The following is a 13859-nucleotide window of genomic DNA, read 5'->3' on the forward strand; positions in this document are numbered from 1 at the left end:
AACCAGCTGGCTGGCATCTCATCACTTTCTGATTGTGATTCACTATAGCCTCCAATCTGCCCTGAAGATGCTCAGAGGGGCATATTATAACCTCTTGTCAAGCTCTTGCTGAGCAACAATCACCATTACCCACTCCTGGCAGGAAACCACGTTCAGCGGCAGAGAAAAATTACAAATAGCCCCTTTAGGAAATAGCATTTGCTACATTGGATGCTATTTGCTCAGTAAGTGTTTGTGTCACAGCTAAGCCAAACATCAAAAAAGCTATAAGTTGTAAAATATCTTTCCCTATTTCCCTCTAACATTAACTTGGCCACAGCCCCTCTACTACCTCCTTCCTTGTAATTTGTCTGAACCATTTTGGAGCTGAATGAATTTATACTAGAGAATAAAGCTGTATGTCCTTTATTTTGACCATTATCCTTTAGATGTTTCAATGCTGATCTAAACATTTAAAGGGCCTAAATGTTTGCACAGTACTGTATATGTGTCTGTCCTTTTGTTTTTAGCTGACCTATTTGACATCCTACTGCCCATGCTGAACATCTATCAGGAGTTTGTGAGAAACCATCAGTACAGCCTGCAGGTTTTGGCCAACTGTAAGCAGAACAGAGACTTTGACAAGCTGCTGAAACAGTATGAGTCCAATGCTGCCTGTGAGGGAAGGATGCTCGAGACCTTCCTCACCTACCCCATGTTCCAGGTAGAGCTTGGGCACCAGCACACATTGGTTTTCCAAACATACCATAGCACAAATGCAATCCACGTTTGGTCTCCATCTATTGCCATCAATATAAACTGCATTTTTTATAAATTGTTTGTGTGTTTCAATAACCTTTTTTCCCCCCCCACATTGCTCTACCCTCCTTTAAGATTCCCCGCTACATCATCACCTTGCATGAATTATTGGCACACACACCTCATGAGCACGTGGAGCGCAAGAGTCTTGAGTTTGCCAAGTCCAAATTAGAGGAACTGTCCAGGTGTGTCTCTGGTTGTCAAGAGTTATGAACTTTCATGATACATCTCATTATTTAATATTCAACTAACTGGTGTGTTTGTGTGTGGCCAGGGTAATGCATGATGAGGTGAGTGACACGGAGAACATCCGGAAGAACCTGGCCATAGAGAGGATGATAGTGGAGGGCTGTGACATCCTGCTGGACACCAGCCAGACCTTCATCAGGCAGGGTGAGCCTTCATGTGCTGCCAGCACTGCTCATCAGATAGCAAATCTCTGGAGGTTTACTTCACAGTAACGTTCACCTGTCTGCTAACTTGTGCTCACAGGCTGCAGACATGGTACTTTGGTGGAGCTCAGTCACTGAATCATGACATCAGCTATTGTGATACTTTCTACAACAGGGGAGATTTGGCTGTCTGACAGCTTCCCAGAATAAATGTGATTCTACAAATCTGTTCTAATCTGTTAGTAACTTCTGGAAGTCATTTTCTGAGAGGACAGTATCAAGTGTTGTACTGATTCCGTTTGATCACATCTCATGTATATATGTGTAGCAGTTTCCTTTATGAAAGGGCCAGACTTCCACAACTAAAAGTCTTCATTCTTTCACTGTGCAGATAAATGGATTATCTCTGATGACTCAGGTCTTAGCTTGGTGTCATGGTGCCAGAACAAACAGTCTTCCTAATCTAATAAAGCAAAGTCATTCTTTGTCTCCATTGCACTAAATAAATTGTATTTCATTTGCCATCACTGACCTGAAGGAACAAGTGGTTAGAGGTATTACTACAGTGTGCAAAAACTGTTCAGATTAATCCGTCTTATCAAAATTAAAACCAATTTTCCACGTGACATAAGGCATTACTGAGCAGTGAGTGAGCATACCGGCTAAGTGAAACATCAAGTTACCTCCTGACTGCACAGAAAAGCAGATTGTGATTTTTCTGCTGTGATTGAAGTTGCTGTAGTTGAAGCGCCAACACCAGTTTTGACAGTGCATTCTACTAACTTCGAACTTCTACTGATCCTGTCTGCTTTTGCATTCCCTCAAGAAGATGCAAAATTTAGTTTTTGCCATGCCAGGTTAGGGTTAGAGTTACACCAAATGCATGCATGCAGTGCAGTGTTTTTAAGTATGTTTAAATGTTTAAAAATGCATGTGTGTGCCTCTGCAAAAGCTTAGTAAAGCCAGCCTCAGCTTAGTGGCAGCTTAATGAAATGTAATGTAATCCTGTGCCCCTCCTGCTCTTCAGGCTCTCTGATCCAGCTGCCGTCAGTGGAGCGAGGGAAGCTAAGTAAGGTCCGTTTGGGTTCTCTCTCTCTGAAGAAGGAAGGGGAAAGGCAGTGTTTCCTCTTTACCAAACACTTCCTCGTCTGCACACGCAGCTCCGGGGGGAAACTGCACCTTCTAAAGGTGAGAACACCTTTACCTCTGTTACCTCAATGAGGACATTTGTTTCATGAATCAACAGTAATGCTTGGCTGAAATGTCAGTAAATGGTTGTGCATATTACTCTTGCAGCAAGGTGGAGTTTTGTCCCTAATTGACTGCACACTTATAGAGGAAACAGATGCCAGTGACGAGGAGTGTAAGTTTACTACATCTACTGTATGAAGCATAGTGTGCATGTTGGTTTACACACAGGCAGCTCTTATTGGCTCATTTAGGCCCTTCACCACTCATGGAGGTTAATTAGATGTCAGACAATAAGTGTCCAGAAATTACTGCCCCTTAAATATCAGATGTTCACCCCTTTAAATGTCAGGTTTTGATCTTTTAACATTACAGCTCCATCATTTTTTTTTCCTGAGGATTCATTTTGCAAATAGGGAAATTGATTAAACACCCACACACACATACACACATGCATGCACACTAACACAAGTGCTGAGACAATCATATGCATATGCACACTTGCCTTCAACACACACCTTTACACTTAAGCCTCAGGGGTGTGTAGAATGGAGATAGTGGGTCTGCTTAATTAACCCTCTGTGTGTGTGTGTTTGTGTGTGCATTTTTTTTCTTACTGTTATCACCATTAAGTGGTCTGTTGTACTGTAAAAAGCGCTCTCTTTTCCCTCTATCGTACAGCTAAAGCTGGTGGTCAGGTATTTGGTCAGCTGGACTTTAAGCTTGTGGTCGAGCCATCGGACTCACCTTCCTTCACTGTGGTGCTACTGGCACCATCACGTCAGGAGAAGGCTGCATGGACCAGTGATATTAGCCAGGTAATACACGAAGTCGCACAAACACACACTCAGACAAACACAGAATAACAAGAACCTCCAAATAGCAAAAGCCTGTCTCCGCTGGGCATTGAGAAGGCTTAGTGATAAGTAAACACAGACACGGGTGCAGTTCTCCAGGGGCGAGTTCAGCTCACTGCCTCAGCATTTGACAAACAGAGTAGCACCATATGACCATGTCAGACTGGATTAATTCTTAACAGAGAAAAAAAAATACACTGATGGTTTTAAATAGCTTCTCTTTCACACCATCCCTGTCTCAACCAGACTTTTGAAGTCATTTCAAAACTATTATTTGCATTTGTTTTGAAAGGGAGCACACCAGATAAACATATGAGTGACTGACAGATTATTTCAAAGCAAAGATACAGTATTTTTTCCAGCAACATGATTTGTGAAGTTTCAGAATCCAACAATCAGATGCTTTAAATGCTGTAATTCCAATAAAAATGAAAATAATTTGCAAACATTGCCACTTTTCCCATCTCATGTTGTCATTCTCTCACTTTATTCTCTCATTTTTTTATTCTCTTTTCTCTCTGTCCTTGCAGTGTATAGATAATATCCGCTGTAATGGTTTGATGACCAGTGTATTTGAGGAGAACTCCAAAGTCACTGTGCCTCATATGATCAAGTAAGTATGTTTGTATGTGTGAAGAGAAAAACCCATCTCTTCATGATGCTGTGACAAAACATATGTTTATAATGTAGCATACCTGAGTGAAAATTGTTACAGTTGTGTTGATGTATAGTAAATTTTTAGGTTGTGTGTTATGTGTTATACTTTTTTTCATATTTCTTTATGCTGATGCTGAAATGTGCTTGATAGTATTCTTTGGTATTCACTCTTATTTTTAGCCCCCTTCTTTGAAATAAGTGGGTTTTGTATTCATTTTGTTTTCGCTGAGTTCCCTTCATAACCTTTTTCTTGCTTAGCAGCCCAAACAATCACCCATGCTCGGTTATGTGTGTGTGTGTGTACATGTGCGTACGTGTATCCATCAGATCCGATGTGCGTCTCCATAAAGATGATGTTGACATTTGCTTCAGCAAGACGCTCAACTCCTGCAAGGTCCCCCAGATCCGCTACGCCAGCGTGGAGCGGCTGCTGGAGAGGCTGACCGACCTGCGTTTCCTCTCCATAGACTTCCTGAACACCTTCCTTCACACATACAGGATCTTCACCACGGCAACGGTGGTCATGGACAAACTGGCCGACATCTACAAGAAGCCCTTTTCCTCAATACCTATCAGGTTATACAGTGCAAACACACAAATGTACAGTCACAAAAACAGACAAGGGCAGACACAGTTACAGAGAGAAATCACACATACTGCACACATTCACTGCCTCCAAGGAGGTGATGGCGTCTCATGAATCTTCACAGAATCAACCTTTACTAATCTTGATTTTTTTATTAAATGAACATTGTCCATGCCAATTTTGGGGTGTGTGCGTGTGTCTATCTATATTTGTGTTTGTATGATTTTGTGCTCATACAAACACAAATACACACAAGGATTAATTTTCCTTTCTTTCTTTCTTCTTTTTTTTTAATGTGTGAATGAGGTAGTCAGGTGTGGGTCAGTGCTTTGGATTTGGCAGGCAGCTTCCACCTCTGTCCACAAGGTTAAATACATATTGGCTGAAGTATATACCAGCCTGTGTGTGGAGGCCAGCAGAACAGATGCTCCAACAAAGTTTTTGGCACAGGCATAGGAATATATTGTGTCAAATGAGGGGTCTCTCTCCCGCTCTCTCTCTCTCTCTCTCTCTCTTTGCTCTTTCCCATGCTCTCTCTTTCTTATTAGGCTCTGGCTGCATCAGAATTGTGTGTTTATATTCCCTCCTTTGCTTTCCCTCACTTAGCTTTCCAACTGGAAAAGCTCTGCCTTTGCATTTGCCCCAGGGCAGGTTTGTATGCAAAGCCTAACTCACCATGGCCTGTGGCCTCCTTCACTGGAAGGGAACAGGAAGGACTCATGCAGGGACCAGAAGTGTGCAGGAAGTGTGGGGTGGGCATGTGGGAAAAGTCCCCTTTCTTAGACCTTTACGCAAATTTGATGCGTCTAATTTTTGACCTTAATGCCCCTCCACTCGGGCACATGAGTAGCCGAAGTGTTCTTTTAGTACACCCGCCTTCTCCAGATAGACGGTACAATAGCAGGTTTATGAAAAAGATCTAATGTATTCCCACAGTTTGTTTCGAATACTTTATAGTTTTTGGATGCTGCTGTGTTAATAGTACTAGTTTTAATGTCTTTTAACGGCCATCTATTGACAAAGATAGTTGCACTGCAATTTTCTGTATTTCACAGATGGTTAGATTCAGCCTCAATCCTTAAACCTAGAACCAAAATGTGTCCTTGGTTGACTCTGTTAGAAAGTCTCTGCATACTGCTGTTATGGACACACACATACTCACACATATGCAGAATTGCAAAGGTTCACAAATGTTAACATAGCTCTCTGAATCCTTCTTGCACTGGATTTTTTCTCCTATGTGGTCAATATATGTCGATATCTGAGAGACTGAACATATGCTGCTGCTCTCTGACTCACACCCTCCTCCTCCTCCTCAAACACACCTTTCCTCTTCTTAAGGAGATTCATTTATCATCCTTCAGTCATCCTCCCTCGAACCATCTTCTATCTCCATCACATCCCCTACTGGCATTTTCATGTCTCAATCCAACCATCACATGCATCCATTTAATCATTTTTCTGTGTCATCCATCTCTTCGTGTCCTCTCCAACTACAGGGCGCAGTACCACTCATTTGACCGTCTGTCCATCTCATCCATCTGTCCCGACTACAGCCGGAAGATCAAGAAGATAGCCATGGATCAGTCCAAGTAACCAACTCTTCTCTCTCTGTCCTCCATCTTACTGTCTCTTTCCTACTTTTTCTGCCTATTCTTCCTTTTCCTCTGGTCTTGGTCTGATACTTCACTGATGCATGGCTTTCCCACCTTTACTTTGACTTTTAATGACTTTTCCTATTATCTATCTCTCTATAAGAATGAATAACCGCAGCTCACAGGGTGGGTAATTTCATCCATTTGAGACATTTTACAGTAGGTTGATGGTACATATGCAGGAAGGGGAGAGGGGAAAATGTTTCGTAGTCTTCAGTCTGCAGCTGGTCTGTAGCATGTATTTATTCCTGGAGCATCGCTTCCCCAAGGGTGGTCTTATCCTTCTGCATTTATATTGATCTTTTGTGTCATTCCTCTTCAGTCTGCTTTGAATCCTTCTCTCGAACATATTCTGGTGCTTGCTTTAAATTTCCTCAGCATTACTCCTTTCTGCCTTTCATGTATATTTTTCCTTCCTATCCTCTTATTTCTCTCCATCCTCTCTCAATCTGGGATGAAAATTGTTCTATTTCCTGCTGAATAACAGGCTTATGTGAATAAATGATGGCTGTGTTAATCTATGCATGATTACTCCTCCCTTGATGTAGCTTTGTACACATGACTCTGAGCAGTGTTAATGTCTTCATGAAATACAGACAACTAAAATGCTCGCTGATTAGAAGATTTGCACCTTCATTGCCTAGTGAATAAAGCGTTTAAATTTTGCAAATATAATGTGCAATAAAAGATAGATGATTCTTTTTTTTATTCTAACCAATGAACAGGATTCATTTCTGTTGGCTATGATGCTCCTGTTTCAGGCACAGAATCAGGTGTTGAGGGTATTCACATCCACACTGGTTGAACAAGTTTAGCCATTTTTATACATAAACCACCCAGTTTTATGACAGTGCAGCAGTATAGTGATCATAAACATTAAACAAGACATTCAAGACATGTTTAGAGCTAAACAGCAACATTTTCTCCTCTGGTCAAAGCAGTCACCTAACTTCAGTCAATCTTATCTTATGACTAAACTGTCAAAAAGCAACTTAAAGCATAAAGTCTTGATTGCTTTTTACACTTCCAGTAAACACAAAGCAGCATTAGCATCTTTTTTTTTTAGCTCTGTTTTGGTCAGTACCGACTGAGGAAATACTTGCTCTTCAGCTGTTTGTCCAACGACTTCCTGTCCATTTGAAACCATTTATACAAAAGTCTAAAATATTTACATTATTCATCTGATGTGGATATAAAGTATATAAGCAAAAAGTCAGTGCTGTAATCTTAAATACATTGTTTCATTTACAACACAGTGCGCTCGAGTACAGACACAACTCACTAAAACTTGTGTCACTGTTCAAATACCCTCTGACTGCAATATATATGCCTACTCATTATACAGTTAGTCACACTAGAAAAATAAACCAGCTAAATGCCTCACATTTTTATTATTAAATGCACCTAACTCACCCAGTAGGCTACTATGTAAATCTCTTCTTTTTTTGTTCACTACTCATCTCTTCTTTATCAATTGTGATTACATACTGTCTCATTTTATTTTGACCCTAAACTAAGCATTTATCTCTAATACAGGAAAAATATTTGAAAAAAAAAATCTATTTGCTAATAAACCTTTTACAGTTTGGGGTATAGAGACTAGCATGGTCTTGTTTTGAGCTGCCACAGTAACATGTTTCCTTTTCATCTTTTTCCCCATTTTCCTGAAGTCTCTCTTTATTGCTTTTTTTGATAACCTATTATTTTGCTAACTCATTGCTTTTCCCCCTTTCAGGTCCTTGGAGCTGTTCTTTGCCACCAATCAGAATAACAGAAGTGGTGAGCACACAAACGACAAATCTCCTCGTCTCTGCCGCAAGTTCTCCTCTCCTCCTCCTCTGTCCATCCCATCCCGCACCTCCTCCCCTGTCCGAACACGAAAGCTTTCCCTCCACTCCCCCATCACTGCCCGGGTCGGAGGCCTCGACCTGACCAGTCCTCTGTCAAACTTCGGTGTCAACCACAACACTTCCCAGTCTGCTGCCAGTAGCCCTACATCTGCCCACACCCCCCAGACCCCGACTCCTCAAACCCCAACCCCAACCACCTCATCTCCTCCTCCGCCTCCCTCCTCCACTTCTCCCCCACCCAACAACTCCAAGCCACAACAAGACCAAGTTCCTCCCGTTCCTTCCTCCCCGGACCAGAGTCCCGGCCCGACTGCAGAGGGAGAGGAGGTGCCAAGGATCGACCCCTTCGGTGGGAAACTGCGACGGAGCATCCGCAGAGGTATGTCACAGCCTCCATATGAATACAATACAAAAACACTGATACTCTACAGAACATAAGGGCACAAGGGCTGTGTTTTGTTTATATTATACTATAATAGTGCTGAAATATTAACACGCATTTCTACAAAGCCCTGGTTTTCATTAGTCAAAAAAGCCAAAGTTCTCAAATTTAAAATTTACAAACACAAGCAGCCTCACAACTTCAACTTAAAAAAATTTGATTTAAACCAAAAATCATCTAACCAGAGATTACAGACTGGAAGTGAGCTTTTTCGCACCTTCACACCCACGACTCTGTGTGGAGTACACCTCTACATGACCACAGCAATGTGAAAACAGGAAACAGTGGATATTGTCTCATAAAATAGCACATTTTGGATCTTTTAGTGGGGATATGCATCTAGAAATACTTTGAGAGGCTGATTATTGTTCTTTTTACACAAACCAATTAAAGTAATAGTAAAAAAGACTAAACCTAAATTTTAAACTAAACTAAATTTTAATGATTATTATTTTGGAGGGACGTAATTGTGAACTAGTGGCAGATCATAAAATTCTCCTACTGTGCTCCCACACTGTGCTTTATAGTATAGGCTTTATAGTGTGTGCCATTTGCTCTGTAGGTATATAAACTATACTGTAGGTTCTCTGTGACTGAGCATTCGCATGTGGAGTGTTATTGGCGGACTGAAGTGCTTATGAAGAGCTGGAGGTCACTCATCAAACGACGCAGTGTGAAGTGTTCCCTGTAAGAGCAGAGCAGGCGCCTGGTGGGACATCATTATCTCCTTGCATTTGTGCGCTTGAGTCAAATAAGCTGACTCCCCACCACACACACTCAGATCTTCTAATAGTGCTGTGACACAGCCTGGTCTTGAGGCTGGAAAGAGATTGTCAGATTTTCATGGTATCTGAAACGGCACTGCAAGGGCAAGCTGCAGTTAGACCCTCGTTAGCATGTGCACTCACATATGTGCGGTGTCTACATGTGTGGCAGCTGGTAACTACTCACTTGGATTTGGAAGACTCATTAGTAGCCATACTATTAAGCCACCTTCACCTCCTCTGCATACTGTCTCACAGTTTCTTGAGCTCTCAATCAGTCAGCGTATTTGCAGTAATATGTGTAGCTGTGTCCAGACAGCTATTTAAATATCTTTCTATTCGTCTATTGATCCTGCCCTTTCTCTTGGCCTTTTCTCTTTTACCGACAAATTGCCAGTGTGACATTCTGAGCAAATGTTGAAGAGTGGTCAGGTGAAACATCTCACAGTTCGACAAAGTCAGCCTCTCTAGTGTCTTTCAAGTTATATCAAAGTGAAATTTGTCTCAGTGAAACATTTACATTTATTCCCAAAGCAAGACACCGCGCTGTGTAAGCTATAACAAGAGTAGGGTAATTGGGTACTGTGTGGTGTTTACTGTACTTGAGGCCAAATACAAAATATCTGTGGGTGACAAATTAAAGGAAAAACCTGAATAAATAAATGTAGAAATGTACTGAATGCAGGTGTTTGTGTACAGGAAATGAGGGGTCACTGAATGGTTTGATGAATGTGAAAATGATGGGAATCATACTATGAGCCATGGTCTTCACAGCCACCAAATCTCTATGCAACTCTACACCTGTGGAAGATTTTTCATTCACGTGCAATGCTCACCACAACTATCATCAAAAATGAGGGAGTATCACCAGGAAGCATAGCGGTCAACCCTCCTGTAGAGCTCCAGAGACTTGTAGATCAACATTAAGGAAAACTGAAGCTGTTATTGAGGCTTGTCTAGGACCACACTTTATGTTGATTTTTCCTTTAATTTTATATTTACCCACAGAGTAATTCAGGTTCAGTTGTAATACTTCCTAATACGCCAAGACACACTTGAATTAGTTTCTGGTCAGAATTTTTATGTATTTGTGTTGGAGTGCAAATCCTATGGCTAAATATGTGTTTGTATTTAAAGAAATTAAAAGAATTCTGATTGGGCACTTACTGAGTGAATCATATATCAAAAGCAGGCATTTTATATGAATGCAGGCACATACACATGCAGATCGGCATGCAAGCACACATGCACACACACGAAATGTGCAGGAAACAAAAACAAGTCATGATGTTCCATTAGTTACTGAGTGATTCCTGTGAACTATAATAAAGTTCTCCATTCAAGTGGGGCAGCAACAGTAATGACCATAACCATCATCATCATCATTATTGCTCCTCTTGTCCCTCTCCTCCTCTCTTCCTGTCTAGCTGTGCTGGAGTCAGTGTCACTGGAGAAAATCATCCCAGAGTCTCCTCAAAGCAGTGACGCAGGAGACATGTCTCCATGTCGCTCTCCATCCACACCTCGACACCTTCGCTACAGACAACCTGGAGGTAAGAATTTGTGTATGTGTGTTTGTGTGTGTGGTTTATGACTCATAATTAGACCACAATGTCATAGCCAGAGGCCTCTGCAGTGGGCAGCGCTGTGCCCACTGACGGGCTACACAGCCAGGCAAAGATCCCTGACCCTGTAGGCTGTCATCTTTGGTACAGCAGCATAATACAAAACTCAAACACCATACCATGGTATAAATGGGCCCTGTGTGTTTGTAAGAGTGCGTGTGTGTGACCGTAAGTGTCTTGGGATGGTTTTCCTTTAGGTGTGTCCAGTGAAGTTCCTGGATGACATTAAGGAGAGTCTAGCCTGGATGTAAGACAGCTGCAGCTTGAGTTAGGATGATAATGATAATTTCATTGGTGATATTAAAAGTGATCACAATGAGGATTCCTATACGGTTGTTGGAAATACTGCCAATAATGAGAGGTGTATGTATGGTCTGCATTGTCCCTGTAATAAAAATGACGATGACTGTGATGATAAAGATATAAATAATGAACAGGTCATTTTTTAGATTCCTATTTTGCATCGATAATTACTATAAAATAATTCATATTCCACACACTCACAAAACCAGTACAAATATATATATAGAAGTCTTTTTTACATATTTGTGTCCAAGATAATAAACACATGAGCTAAATAAAATTGGCCATTGTCTACAAACAATGTGATCTCTCTGTACAATTCCAAATAAGTAATTTGGCATAAGGTTTTCTAACACATACAGTAGCCTGTAATTTACACAGTATATTTTTATGAATCTACTTTTGTTTTTGATAGGTTTTTTTACATGAATAATGACGCAAGTGTTTCATTGCTTTCTGCCAGCCATGAAATAAGTATTAATAAGTATTAATACAATAGGCAATTTGATATTTAGGTAAAAAAGAAAAAAAAAAGTTGTAATACATAAAGTTGTTTTAATTAAGTCTCATTTGTCAGAATGAAATGACAGTTAATTTGTGTTCACTTGTGGTCCCTCACCTGTAGGATAACAATAGTAAAAATTGTAACAGTATTGTTGGTCTTGATGATAATTATGTGTTGTACGTCTGCAGTCCAGTCAGGGGAGAACTCACGTTGCTCAGTCTCTCCTGCCTCAGCATTCGCAATCGCCACAGCCGCCGCAGGACATGGTACACCACCAGGTACACACACACACACACACACACGCACACACACACAAGCGCACACACAAATATAATGTGAATAAACTATGGGCTCTAATTAAAGCTCAGTTAATATGAAAAGTATCAGAAAGATATATTGTATTTTTACTCTGCTTTAATTATAAGGTGGCTTTAGTTTAGGTAGTTTGTATATGTATTTGTAGATGTAGCACCACCTGGACCAAAATAAAACAGGGAAAACAAAAAGTGGAAGTGAATTTCAGTCATCCTCAGTTATGGCTATCTAAGTAGACAGCTTTGTTTTTATTTGTCTAGATATGAGATTTCTAATCCAATAAAATAGAGATGAACTGAATAAATGGTGGTGAAAGCAATGAAAAATTGTATTTAAAAAATCACCTGCAAGATCTCTTAGCTGAAACAATGTCCTGTTTGCTGTGGGTAATCCACACACTGCACGTTTGTGTGAACAGTTTTCACTGAAATCCATTTTTGTGAAAGAACTAGTACATATAAGAATGGTTTATCTGTGGATTATCCAGGCCTCAATTTGGGTTAATTGACCCTTTAAAAAAACACTGCTGCACGTGATGTCTCAATATATTCGAACTCTAAAAGGGAACTATTTTCAGAATAATGTACCTTTAATAGTTAAGTACATTTTGATGTAAATATAATCAGCAAAAGTTTGGAAGACTTTCAATAAAAAAAATTCTCATTGCGATATTGTTACTTTTATTCACATTATTTAAACACATTTGATGGATCTTGCTTTAATTGGTAAATGCAATAAAGCAACAGATCATCATGCAATAATAAGACAATAACACATTCCCTGTCTTTTTCCAGTCTTCACTAACTCTGAGAGAACTTGTGATAAAGAGTTCATCATCCGCCGAGCTGCAACCAACAGAGTTCTCAACGTGCTGCGCCACTGGGTCTCCAAACACTCACAGGTCTGTCTGCACCCACCACTGTCTGTGTGTGTGTGTGTGTGTGTGTTTGTTAGTGTGTGTGTATGTGTGTGGGTGTCCCCTGTTTTGCCTGGGTGATCAAGTCTGTGGTCTCATTAAAGCAGGTGTCTGATGCATTCTCTCTCTGCTCCGTTGCTCTCACTTGAGCATGTAAACAGCCTCATGCACACAAACACACACACCACATATTGTTGCTGTGTCAGTTGGACAACCAGCTCAGCCTGCCCCAGCCCACCTCCCTACTCTTCTTCTAAACAGCCAGTGGTGTCTCTAATGAATTGAATATCAAGGTAATTGCCTGACTCCCTGCGTAGAGGTCCTTCCAGTCTAACTACATCGATCTGTTTTATGTATTTTTCTTCAATAATACAAAATGCTGCCATTACAGGCCAGCTTTAGCCGGCTTATTAACACACAGACAAGCACAAACACACACATATACACCCACTCTCATTTTTGTATTGGAGGCCAAAGAGTTGGCCTCCAATACAAGTTGGTCATAAGACCGACTTTTGAACAGGAGTTTAAATGAAGCGGGGAGGAAAGAGAGAAGGAGAAGGAAAAGAGGACTGGAGGGAACGAGGAGGTTCAGGAGGAGGAATGGACAGTCGGACATGAGGGATTATAGCGAGTGTTTGTTCAGAACGGGGAGATGAGAGGAAGTCATTAATGGAGAGAAAGGAATTAAGAATGACATTACCTGTAGTTGATGTATGTAATCCTATGTGTTTGTCTGTCTTCTGTTAGAGGTGATATGATGACAATTATAGTGAGACTACAAACATTTGTCAACCATCAGATATTTTGCCACAGGGTTTTATACAGTGGTTTACTGCTATCCTCTTAATATCTAATAAGGAAAGTTTTAAATCTGTATTGAATTTTTATTGTCTTTTATTTTATTTTTGCTGTTAACTACATAGTTAGTTAACCACTCATTAACTACTTTTGGTATGTGGCTAAGTACTTTAAAAACACTGAGACAGCTTTTGTAGTGTGGTCT

General features: G+C 40.6%; 1 protein-coding gene across 2 annotated transcripts in view; it reads left to right on the plus strand.

The window, feature by feature from the left end:
* rasgrf2b (Ras protein-specific guanine nucleotide-releasing factor 2b) overlaps positions 1–13859 on the plus strand; it is a 41357-nt gene that overhangs the window by 21132 nt on the left and 6366 nt on the right. Inside the window, exons 8-20 of one of the 2 annotated variants that reach the window (XM_071483271.1) lie at positions 510–703; positions 874–983; positions 1073–1191; positions 2218–2378; positions 2487–2553; positions 3060–3196; positions 3766–3848; positions 4220–4468; positions 5978–6070; positions 7869–8362; positions 10617–10742; positions 11811–11900; positions 12732–12838. In XM_071483271.1, coding sequence (XP_071339372.1) covers positions 510–703; positions 874–983; positions 1073–1191; positions 2218–2378; positions 2487–2553; positions 3060–3196; positions 3766–3848; positions 4220–4468; positions 5978–6070; positions 7869–8362; positions 10617–10742; positions 11811–11900; positions 12732–12838 — 2030 coding nt within the window. The remainder of the gene's footprint in view (positions 1–509; positions 704–873; positions 984–1072; positions 1192–2217; positions 2379–2486; positions 2554–3059; positions 3197–3765; positions 3849–4219; positions 4469–5977; positions 6071–7868; positions 8363–10616; positions 10743–11810; positions 11901–12731; positions 12839–13859) is intronic. The other variant, XM_071483272.1, reaches the window with a different exon arrangement.

Source organism: Trachinotus anak, unplaced genomic scaffold (genome assembly GCF_046630095.1).
Source record: "Trachinotus anak isolate AG129_WGS33_773 ecotype Australia unplaced genomic scaffold, CSIRO_AGI_Tana_v1 ptg000008l, whole genome shotgun sequence".
Taxonomy (NCBI): Eukaryota; Metazoa; Chordata; class Actinopteri; order Carangiformes; family Carangidae; genus Trachinotus; species Trachinotus anak.